The following is a 10903-nucleotide window of genomic DNA, read 5'->3' on the forward strand; positions in this document are numbered from 1 at the left end:
AATTATATACTAAAAGTGTTATCATTGTATGAAATAAACAAATATTTTAAAAATAATATTTTCACCATATTTAAACTCATTTTTTATTGATTTCTATTCAATTTCTTCAACAATATCAAAATAAATTAGTGCCACAAATATTTTATTTGTCGCAGTAAAGTATAAGTATACACTCCAGGTACTTGAGTGATGTGAGGTGATGCCACAGCAATTGTGAGTTTCAACATTAATAAATATATAGCATTAATAAATGTAACATTAAATAAAGAAAGTGAAAATCTTTTTATTTTTTATTTTGAAAGGACAGTAATATTATCTATCATCAATTTGCTTATTAAAGAGAACATTAAACACAGCGATACAGCCACAATCAAAGGCCTGCAATAAAAGCTCTCGGGATTAATTAAAAAGCAATGCCTACTTCATATTATTAAATAAGCAGCATTGGTCAATAATCCTGTAAGGGAACAGATTCTTTTTTGATAAGGTGTAAGGGATCAGGGTACAGCGGCTTATTCTTCAATTTCTTATATTCGTTGATCCATGAACTTTCAAAATCTTACAAGGGATTAGATGCCTCAATCACTCCAAAGCAGCGTTAGTTTTAATTTATTTTTAAATATTTTAATTTATTAAAAATAAACTCATTTTAAGGGTTTCTTTTACTTTAAAATAATGCACTTTTGCAGCCACGGAGGAAAAATTGTTGTGAAATCTCCGGTGGCTTTACCTGACACATGAAAAGGGCATATATATTGGATATTCGAAACCAAGGCTGCCGAAAACTCGGTAACATATACAATCCAAATTTTATTTACAATTTGGAAAGAAACAAAATCGAAGGTTATTTGAAAGGAAAAATCACAGCAAGTGCCCTTCCATCTGTGTCTTCTCTAGACATCGATACTACAATGATTAGAGGAATTTAAATCCTGATCTCTGAACAAGATCGAAAACGGATATAATGATTTCAACGCTAATCAACACAATGATGAGCCATTCCAAAAAATCTGACTTCCTGTTTTGTAGAATTTCTTGAAGAAAGCGAATATTATGCTGCAAAGACAAGGAAAGGCATCACAGTAACACTACAGTTAAAGTCAGCTTTCTAGCACTAGCAGCAATAGTGCAATCACATTAATTTCTAACAAAAGCAGTACCTCAACAAACTTCAGCTTGAAATCAAGACTGGCAAATCTCTGAGTTAACTCGAATTCATCTCTGAGATATTCCCATATCTGAGCATATTTGGCATCTTTCCAAGCTATGTCTGATCTGTTGAAACCAGTGAAGTATTTTTTTGGAGTTATAGTAAACTCATAACAAATGAAACAGAAAAAACAGAGTGAGAAAGAGACCAGATTTGCTAACCCTGGTTAAATTAGAAATTAACGGTAGGATTAGAACCTTTTTAATTTATTTCCATTTTCAGGTGGCTAAAAATGTCTCCCGAACTTGGGAACGTCTGGTTTAGCGATGCAAGTAGAGCCATCACCCACTATGCGTCAGCCACCCAGAAAGACAGAAGTAGGTGGTTGGCCCCAACAGCAGCATGTGTAGAGACAAAACAACAGCTACAGCACAGTAAACAGCAAATGACTGCAGCTTTTGAAATCTCTGGCCCTCGTTCCCTTTTCTTCTTACTATCCATCTACGGTATAGCCTATCCTCAAAGACCCCCGATCACATCTTCTCCTAGAAGGACCTTATAGTGTGGGGCCTCTACCAGTCCAACCAAGATTGGATTGGGCCAGGAGGTTCTTGAGCTAGTTGAAATTTTTTTGGCATTCAGGATGCATTTGGTTTCCAGAAAAAAATAGGGAAAGGAGGGGGAAGTGAGCTTCACCTTGTAGTCTAAATGACATCTTTCTATCTTTTACACATCTACATTCTGTGAACTTCCATTTGATATTAGTCAATTAGCACCATCATATATATATATAGAAAAGAGGATAATGAAAGAGAAGAGAAATCGTTTTATTCTTTATTTGGATGTGCAAATACAACAAGAAATAGATGCTAAGAGCATGGCTTTCTTCACATATCCAAGCAAACAAAAACTTTTTATTTTAATTTCTTTGTTGATTTTTCTTTCCCTGAACCTTAATATCAAATTAAATTGGAATCAGCAACATAAATTAATTTAGTTCACTCTGCTCTATCTAATCTATTAACTAAGAATAGGAGCAATAAAATAGCCACAATTAAAATGAAGAAAAATTAAACAGTTTCCCTTGCAATGGCCATTAAAACCCTTACCTCTCAAAAAGCCCAAGCTTTAGAATCACATCAGCAAGATTAGAATTGGCCTTCCCCACTATTTGAAAAAGCTTTTTGCTGTCCATAGAAAATGTTCCAGTCTTTTCCATCCCACGATTTATGTCAGTAAATTCAGCAACCATTCCATCAACCTAGAGAAGAAGAAAAGGTTGTAAAACATAGTCATGAAACTTACACATGTAACACTTAAAGAATATCATGGTTCAAACCTGGCGTCCATAGTAGTCAAGAGCTATACTTTGACCAAGAACACTACCAATCATCCGTATTCCATCAGTGTTCAAGAACTGCAGCATAATGTAATCCAATCCACCTTGCATCCATGTGTTTAGAGTTGGCTTCTCTCTCACCTCATACTCTTGCATTTGAGAAAATAGAATAAAGTCCAATAAATTGAAAAACAATAGAGCATGATAGATTAATAGCATGAGAGAGAAGGTAAAAATAAACTAAAGAGACCACACAATTAGATGCAAAAAGAACTGCTCTCCATGGTATAAAGTCAATATATAGTATCCAATGAATAATCAATGTCAACATTTCCACCAACAAAGTATTTCTCTTCAATAATCTAATTGTGTATCTCTTCTGTTCTTGATTAAGTAGTTTTCAATGACAATTAACTCATTTCTTTTTGCATCCCCATTGATGCATTAATCAACATTTTTCACAAATTTTACAAGCAGAAGCCCTTACCTTCATATGTTTCATTACTTAATGCCCACTGCTGGATAAATAACTTTAGCAGCTAATCCCGTTCAATAACCCAAAAAATCCCTTATCTTGGTTCAATCAAACAGGTCATACCGGAATAGCTATTAATGATACCGTGCAATTTATGCGACCAGATGTACAAACAGTATGTATGCGATTAGCCGCTTCAATGGGATCTTTTATCCTGGTCCAAAATGAAAAAAAATAACTTTCTTCTATATATTATATACTTGAATTGCCATATCATCACCATCATGAGAAAATGTATAAATATACTAATTGTGCTTCAGCTACCTTGATTAAATTATCTCAGATTTTGAAGCAATCTCTAAAAGGTAGAGGTGTAACATTGTGATTTTGAAAATAGAATAAAAACAGTAAGAGAGCTTACCATCCTTCCTCATTTCAGGGAGCAATCCTGAGGCATGCTTCCTTACAAGGTTCAGATATTCATCAACCTCATGTTCACGGACATTAAACAAAACTATGGATCCATATTGGAATACTACCATGTAGCAGCAATTACTTCCACTTATGCAAGTACCCAGACCCTGAAAACAACTTAAAATCACCTTCAGTAATCCCTTCAAACTGATTTATCATTAAAGAGAAGCATATGGGTTACTCATACTATGATTAACAAGAGAATAGATTTAATTGCACAGTAAATTGCACCTATCCTCTATAGAATGCAAGGGAAAAACAGTAGATTTCACTTTGATAACAGCAGCTTAACCGAGACAAAAAAATCCATGATTAATTCAAAACAAAAAAAAGAGCAATTTAAGCATAAAAACATGGACATCGACTTCACATTGTTCATTTCACAGTAAGATCAACCTTTACGGATTCGATACAGTAAAAGAAGAAAGATCCCACTCTGCTACCATAATCCTCTAACTCATTCCAGTAAAACAGGCAACTTAAATGAATGTGACGACACTTACAGCGGCTTGAGAGAGATTCCCAAACTTAAGAACAACATAATTTGTCATTCGCGATGTTGGTGGTATAAATTTTTTCTTGTTCTGCTCCACTAAGCTTTTCAAATCCACACTACAGCAAAAACAATAATAATTAGCTGTTAAGTTTAATTGAGAACTGCAGAGAATAAAAAGAAAAATAAATCGAAGTAACCAAACTACAACCTAGTAGAGAATAAAAAAGCGCGAACAGGAATGGACTGCCGAGCGTCCTCCTCGATTTTCGTGCCTTCACCACCATCACCGAGCTCCGAACATGTCACCGGCTCATTCCAGCCCACAGCCGTGTGCTGCTGATTTGGAGGGGCGGAGGACGAAATTGAAGAAATGCGCCTCACAGGCACCAAATTACGACCGCGGCCCAAAGCAACACTATTAATGTAGTGTGTAGTGAAAGCGAGAATTGGAGAGGGGGGATAGGGGGTTGATGAGGAGATAGTTAGGGTTTTGGAGAGAAAGAAAAAATGGAGAGAGTTTGGTGGTTTAAGAGAAGGGAGGGAGGGAGGGTTTTGGTGGTGAGAGAGGAGGACAGTACGGACAGGTAAGCGGACTGTTTTCAAGTGAGCATCAATGGTCCGCCACATTTTTTGGGGTGGGGGTGGAAGAAGGGTGGAGAAGAGGGATTGAGCTTGGGTTTTGAGGGTCCACGTCCATCTTTGAACTTTGAAGATTGGTCTGTTTTGTAAAACAAATAATTTGTAGATAGAAAAATGTTACTTTTTTTAATTTATTTTTATATTTTTAAAAAAACATTTTAAAAAATATTTTTTTATATTTTTAGATATTTTGATGCATTGATTTTAAAAATAATTTTTAAAAAATAAAAAAATATTATTTTAATAAATTTCTCAATAAAAATTATTTTAAAAACTAATTACAATCACACATCTAAATACATATTAAAAAATAAATCCCTGTAAAAATGATTTTACCTATTTTTAACATGGTTACTAGACTGCTGATTTTTGACAGTTAAAAAATATATTTTATTGATAGGAAAGGGTTGTTTTTTTTAGCATTCATAGAAAAAAAAAAAAAAAAACCTTGTTGAAGTGATTTTGTTATTTTTTACTTAGTTATTAGACTCCACAGGAGGATGACTTGAAAAAAGTTTTTAGTGGATAAGCTGATGAGTCAATAGATTAATTTTAATTAATTTAAGTTAATTTTTTTAAAAAAATAATATTTAAAAAAAATTATTGGAGAAAACATAATTGATTTTGATTTGATAAATCAAATTACTAAAAACTTGATTAGTTATCTGAATTTTATCATATCAATATGTTTTTATTTTAATTTAAAACTTGGTTTAAGTCAACTTTAAATTAAAAATTTCTTATTATTGAGTTTAAAATGTATTAAAAATAATATAAGTTATATTTTAAAATCTCATTATGATACAATATCTCTTTGTTTTTATTACTTAATATTATAGTGAAATAAAAATAAAAATTAATTTGTTCGTTCAAGTATAAATAATAAGATACGTACAACTTTTTTTTATTTATTAATATGGTTATCCGGGTCAGTTTATTTACAACTCAACTAATTATACGAGTTCTGAAGTTAACAAACATACAAGTCTCTAGTGGTTTTAAGATTTATAAAACTCAAACTAATCATCCCTAGAAAATAAATATAGAATATAAACAGTTAAACTACACTCATTTTTATTTATTTATTTTGTTAACTGTATAGGCGAGTGCCGAGTGCCAGCATGAAACAAGAATTAGTGTCTTGACTTTAATCTGAGGTAAATTAATAGCAAATAGAGAACGAGATGCGTTTTCTACCAGCTTCTGCCCTGTGACACACTGCTCTCTCTATCCTGGAAGACAAGAAGAAACATCCAAGCAAGTGATATGAACTCATCATCTTTCTCAAAAGTTAATGAAATCAAGAGAACTGCTGGGTATATTGCTGCAGAAAACGCTTTTCTGAAAGCTTAAACTACCGAGTTTTATGCAGTTGTAAAATATTATATCATCAGTTCTTCGCTAGTTTTTTTATTATATTTCTGTGCATATACATTAGCTTCTAGAGATTTTGTCCACCGACTGATATTTGAAAACGTTGCTGCAACCTGAGCAAGTTGAAAGCATTGCTTTGCAGGGCTACAGCCTCTAATGGTGTAAATTCGAGTCCGAGAGCAACGACTTCATTGAAAAACGACGAGGATTCGGAATCCTCAGTGATTTCTCTTGATGCAGCTGAACAGATTGTTAGCATATCTATGCTTCATGTTATATTACAAATCAAAATAGAGTATCAACTCCAGACTCCAATTGATTCAGTTTTCTTGCTTAATTTAGCATTGGCAAATGCACTCAAAGTGTTAACGTTAATTAGCTTAGCTCGTATAAGAGTAGTACAACGAGGGGTTGGTGGCAGATGTGGTGAAGGCAGCAAGTCGCGGGTTGTTGTTGGCGAAATGGTTCTGTTGGTTCAATGGAAGAGTAGCTGAAGGAACAGTTTTCGTCGAAGAAGAGAATCCTGATGATGCTGCAACACAGAGATGTGGCATTGTAGCAGCAACATTGTTGCTGCCATTTATCTGCCATGGCCAGCTTGAGAATCTCGGTGGAGAAACTGCTTCGAACCTCTTCCCCGGAGCCCTTTCCTGCAGCATATGATCAATCAATACTAGTTCAAAAACTAATGCGAAAAATATCAGCACCGACAGTTGATATTAAAAACATTTCTTTTCAATTGAAGATGACATGTAAATGAGCAGAAGCCCTGTAGACATTACATTTTTTGGAGACTGGAAAAGAAGCACCTAGTTGCACAATGTCACAACTGGCATGACACTACTTCCTAAAATTATGTCCTCAAATATCACAAATGATAAACGATGGCATTTCAATGTTTAGACTAGGAACAAAACGATGGTCATTGCCGTAACACCCGGTGAGTATTTGATATTGTAGTGCGCAAAGTATTTTTATCTTGAAAATATAACAAAATATCTTGTTTTATTTATTTTTAACATCAACACATCATCATAATCATTGGAAAACACTAAAAAAACGCTAATTTTATGCTTTTTCATGTCAAAAACACTTTTAAAATGCCCTCGAACATAGCTTGAAATGCATAAACAAACAACTGATTACTTCAAAAGCAGTTTCTTCGTTCAAATATCCAGGCCAAGATGGTTTTTTCAGATGCTAAATTTTATGGAACAGTTTTTCTGCTGTTGCATGAAAGTTATTATTGGAAGCCAAATCATCTGTAAACGAAGAAGGGGAAATAAATAGAACAGAACTACCTCATAGCTTGATGCTAAACCAGGGAACATGCCAGACCATGTCGGAAGGTTCCTCGATGCTATTGGTAGACCATGAAGCGTCTCTAAACCCAAATGTGCAGCAGCAGTGCCCTCAGCCTTTTATAACACAATGGGGTATCAATTACCAACAGCTATATTTACAAACATTTTGAGAAGAGAACGGACTAAAACCAGCCACATGTATTAACATATGCCCAAAGAATGACAAGAGCGACGAGAATAAGTTTAACAGTGAACATGATAAAAACAAAAAAAAACACCAAGTTTCAGGCATCTTAGAGAGAATAATACCACTTGTCTCCCTTTGATGGGTACTTCACAACCACCATAACTACAATGGCCATCTCCCAAATTGTCATTCCCTTTAGGATCATTCGTTGGCTGAGAAATTCCAAGGCTCAAATCAAGATTGTGGCCACTTCCTGCATTCATATGAACAGAAGATGCTATATTAATAATCAACAAGGAAAAACCTCCGGCCTTTTACAGTATCATAATAGTCTATTTGTACCTCCATGATTCGTATCGAAAACCGTATCTCCTTTATAAACGCTAGGCTCGAAATTGGTTACTGCTTCCCTTCCATTGCAGTTGAGGGCTGCCTTGTCATAAGCCCTGGATTATAAGAAAATGAAGGTGGAATTATGTGTTATTAAAAATTATCCAGATATGAGTAACAATTAGAATCAAAGAGATCAAATTCAAGATCATAAGGACCTTGCAGCTTCTACTTCGCTGTCGAATAATCCAAGATAAATATACCTGATAATCAGAGAAAGTGTTGCCTGAGCATTTTTCTCTTTGAAATAGACATCTTAAATCTTGTTTCTTGATTATTAAGTTTTTTAGAGTCCAACTGAAGTATACAACAATGCTTATCGAGTTTTGAACAATTACATGTCCTAGCATCATTTCATAATAGCAATTTTTTAATTTTTTTGTTCGGTTTAAGGGTTCTCACTTCTTTCCAAGGAATTGCCCCATTCGAGCTTCCCATCTGCCACATTTGTGAAGAGTCACACCTCTGTATTTTGAGCTACCTCGTGAGAAACCTGTGCTTTGGCGACGAAGGATGTGAACAAATTCTTCTTTGTTAAGGTTTTTCATCTGCATATCAACCAATATTGCAATTAATATCCACAACAACCCCCTCACCCAACCAAAAAAGAAGAAAAAAGATAACAATTTATGATTAAACAGAATCCCCACCTGCTTCATATCTTCTTCATAATCGCTTAGATTAAAGTTGATATCTGCATCGACTCCCCGAAACTTAATTGCTGCTCGATCGTATGCCCTGAACAAATAAGATCCAAATTCAGGGGAAAAAAACAACTCCATTTAAAGCAGGAACATGGAACAAATTCGGTACACTTTCTCATTTACTCAAGACAGGAATTACTTCGAACCATAAGAGAGGAAAAACAACAAAATTCCTACCTTGCAGCAGTATGAGCAGTGTCAAACCCACCTGTTTACGATGAAAAGACAAACTGTTTATGAGTCGTCTTCATGAATACATCATAAATTCAAGATCGCATCCAAAATTAATATCTTGCCAGAAATTTCAGTCACTCCATGAGATCATCCATTTACTTACCTAAATATACTTGCTTCCCACAATCCCTGTACCAATTAAAAAAAAATCAAAATCATTGAATAAAATAACCAGGCAACTCTCTTCAACACACGCATAAGAAAAAAGGAAAGAAAGAAAGAAAACAATTAACCAATTTAGGAAGGCAACAAATCTCATTAGCAAATTCATGCACACTCACCAGATATGTGACTCCCATCTCCCAGTTCTCCTATAAAACGTCACTCCTCTGTACTGTGAGCTTCTAGACCTTGGTCCTCTCCTACTCTTCCTCGCTTGCTGCTGTTTTTGCTGCACAATTCTCAGTTCTGCCTCCCCACTAGACCCCATCTGTGAAAGCTTCAACCACTGTGGTCTTGTAGCTGTTGTTACAGCCAAGCCCGGCTGCAAGTTCAATTCCAGCCCACTTCTTTTAGGAGAAAGTTGTTGGGTAGTGAAATCACAGTTTGGGTTTGTCTGCTTTGAAGCATCAATGGTGGTAGTGCTGGTAAAATTTTCATCTTTCTTCAAGATATCAAAAATGAAAGCAGAGTTACTGGTGTTTGAGGAGTTTTCTTCTTCTGTAGTGTTGATAGTGGAGGAGTTTGAAGCAGCTGAATCTTCCATTTGACGAGTCCTCGAAGCTTCTTCTTCTTCTTCTTGGTGATGGTGGTTCTCGACATCAACAATTACCATCATACTATTCTTGTTGTTATCATCACAAGATGAATCACTATAGGTGATACCAAGATTGAGATCCAACATGATGCTCTTTTCTTTAGCTTATGTTATGGTTCTTACTTATTAGTGTTTAATCTTTCAGAGAAAATAGCCAAGACAAGCAAAACCCATTTCAAAAATGATTTCTTGTTCAAGAAAACTCAGCAAAAGAGGCACATGAAAGTGAACAGATTAATATACAAACAATTTTTTTTTTCTTTTGGCTGAGGAAAAGAGAAATTGAGAGAGAGTTTCTTGAGCGCAACGGATGGGATCAAAAGAAGAAGAGAGACTTGAAGAGCTGCTGGTAAGGTGTGACCAGGAAACCTTAAAGAAAGTACATTTGAAAGACAAAGAAGGAAAGAAGGCAAGGGTATGTGAAGGTAGAAAGAACTGCCTGCCTGTCTGTCAGATTATATGGACAAATGGAGAGAGAGAGAGACGGCCTGCAATGTTGTTGTAAAAGTCCCTAGAGAGATAAGAAGTTAAAGAGTTTGACGATCAAATGGAGAGGACTAGATGGAGAGAGGCATCTGTCTGGCTTAAAGCCGAAGGACGGGGAGAAAAGAAAAATAAGATAGCTAGGAGGAGATGGGGACGTGTAAACCGTGAAGGGTAATATTCTTGCACCTACCCTTGTGTTTTGGGATGCCTGTTATAGGTGAGACCTGCCCTCCAAATGTTTTTCACAGATCTTAATTTTGCTTCCTGTCGGCCAATCCCATTTTGGCATTTTCAGTTCCTAACATGATTATTACTGTTTACTTACATTTACTGGTAATTAAAATCATTTATCATTTGAAATACTTGGAAGGGTGAAAGTTTTTAGTTAGAACACCCCCATCCAACCATAAAATTTATTTATGAATTTTATCTTTATATGGGAAAAGAAAGTATGAATCCTATTCTACTGAATAATTTCTCTTATTATGCGTGTGTGTGTGTTATATAGTTTCTTCACTGTTGTTTTATGTAAATAAGGAGGGAATATTTCATAATTTCTCTTTGAATGGGAACTTAACTACTAGCCATTGTTACCACTCTCTTTGATAGTTCTTGATTTCCATGTTGAAATTACTATACTTTTCAACAACAAATTCAATTTCAAATCATTTCTCTCATAAGAGAGAAATTCAAATCATTTCATAACAAAACTTAATAAATCAAGTAACAAGCCTCCAGTTGCCTACCTTTTTATTTTTTTATTTTTTAATTAATATAGTTATTTGAATCAATTTGTGTATACCTCGACTAATTTAAAAACCTTGAAGTTAATAACCATATAAGTCTTCAGTAATCATGATGTTTGTAAAACTCGAATTGGTGATTTTTTATAAA

At 34.8% G+C, this 10903-nt stretch overlaps 2 protein-coding genes across 5 annotated transcripts; both read right to left on the minus strand.

Moving 5' to 3' along the window:
* Nucleotides 1-776: 776 nt before the first annotated feature.
* LOC118052366 (protein RETARDED ROOT GROWTH-LIKE) lies at nucleotides 777-4640 on the minus strand. 3 transcript variants are annotated; one of them, XR_004688169.2, is made up of 8 exons: nucleotides 4143-4640; nucleotides 3942-4050; nucleotides 3386-3545; nucleotides 2490-2638; nucleotides 2260-2411; nucleotides 1847-1898; nucleotides 1408-1766; nucleotides 1161-1275 (listed from the first exon to the last, which is right to left on the minus strand). XR_004688169.2 is itself a non-coding variant. In XM_035063329.2 (7 exons), exons 1-7 carry the CDS (start codon nucleotides 4559-4561, stop codon nucleotides 916-918), a joined length of 1245 nt encoding a protein of 414 aa, XP_034919220.1. In that variant the 5' UTR covers nucleotides 4562-4640; the 3' UTR covers nucleotides 777-915. The 3 variants fall into 3 exon arrangements, 1 of the variants encoding a protein (XP_034919220.1); XM_035063329.2 differs by lacking the exons at nucleotides 1408-1766; nucleotides 1847-1898 and adding an exon at nucleotides 777-1056; XR_004688168.2 differs by having other exon boundaries at nucleotides 1408-1898.
* Nucleotides 4641-6134: 1494 nt separating this feature from the next.
* Nucleotides 6135-10172, minus strand: LOC118052365 (APETALA2-like protein 3). Of its 2 annotated transcripts, XM_035063327.2 has the most exons (10): nucleotides 9048-10172; nucleotides 8870-8895; nucleotides 8710-8740; nucleotides 8479-8566; nucleotides 8231-8376; nucleotides 7987-8031; nucleotides 7781-7884; nucleotides 7561-7691; nucleotides 7249-7365; nucleotides 6135-6597 (listed from the first exon to the last, which is right to left on the minus strand). In XM_035063327.2, exons 1-10 carry the CDS (start codon nucleotides 9608-9610, stop codon nucleotides 6328-6330), a joined length of 1521 nt encoding a protein of 506 aa, XP_034919218.1. In that variant the 5' UTR covers nucleotides 9611-10172; the 3' UTR covers nucleotides 6135-6327. The 2 variants fall into 2 exon arrangements, with proteins under 2 accessions (XP_034919218.1, XP_034919219.1); XM_035063328.2 differs by lacking the exon at nucleotides 7987-8031 and having other exon boundaries at nucleotides 9048-10170.
* Nucleotides 10173-10903: the final 731 nt, after the last annotated feature.

The sequence above is a fragment of the Populus alba genome, chromosome 8, assembly GCF_005239225.2.
Source record: "Populus alba chromosome 8, ASM523922v2, whole genome shotgun sequence".
Classification (NCBI taxonomy): domain Eukaryota; kingdom Viridiplantae; phylum Streptophyta; class Magnoliopsida; order Malpighiales; family Salicaceae; genus Populus; species Populus alba.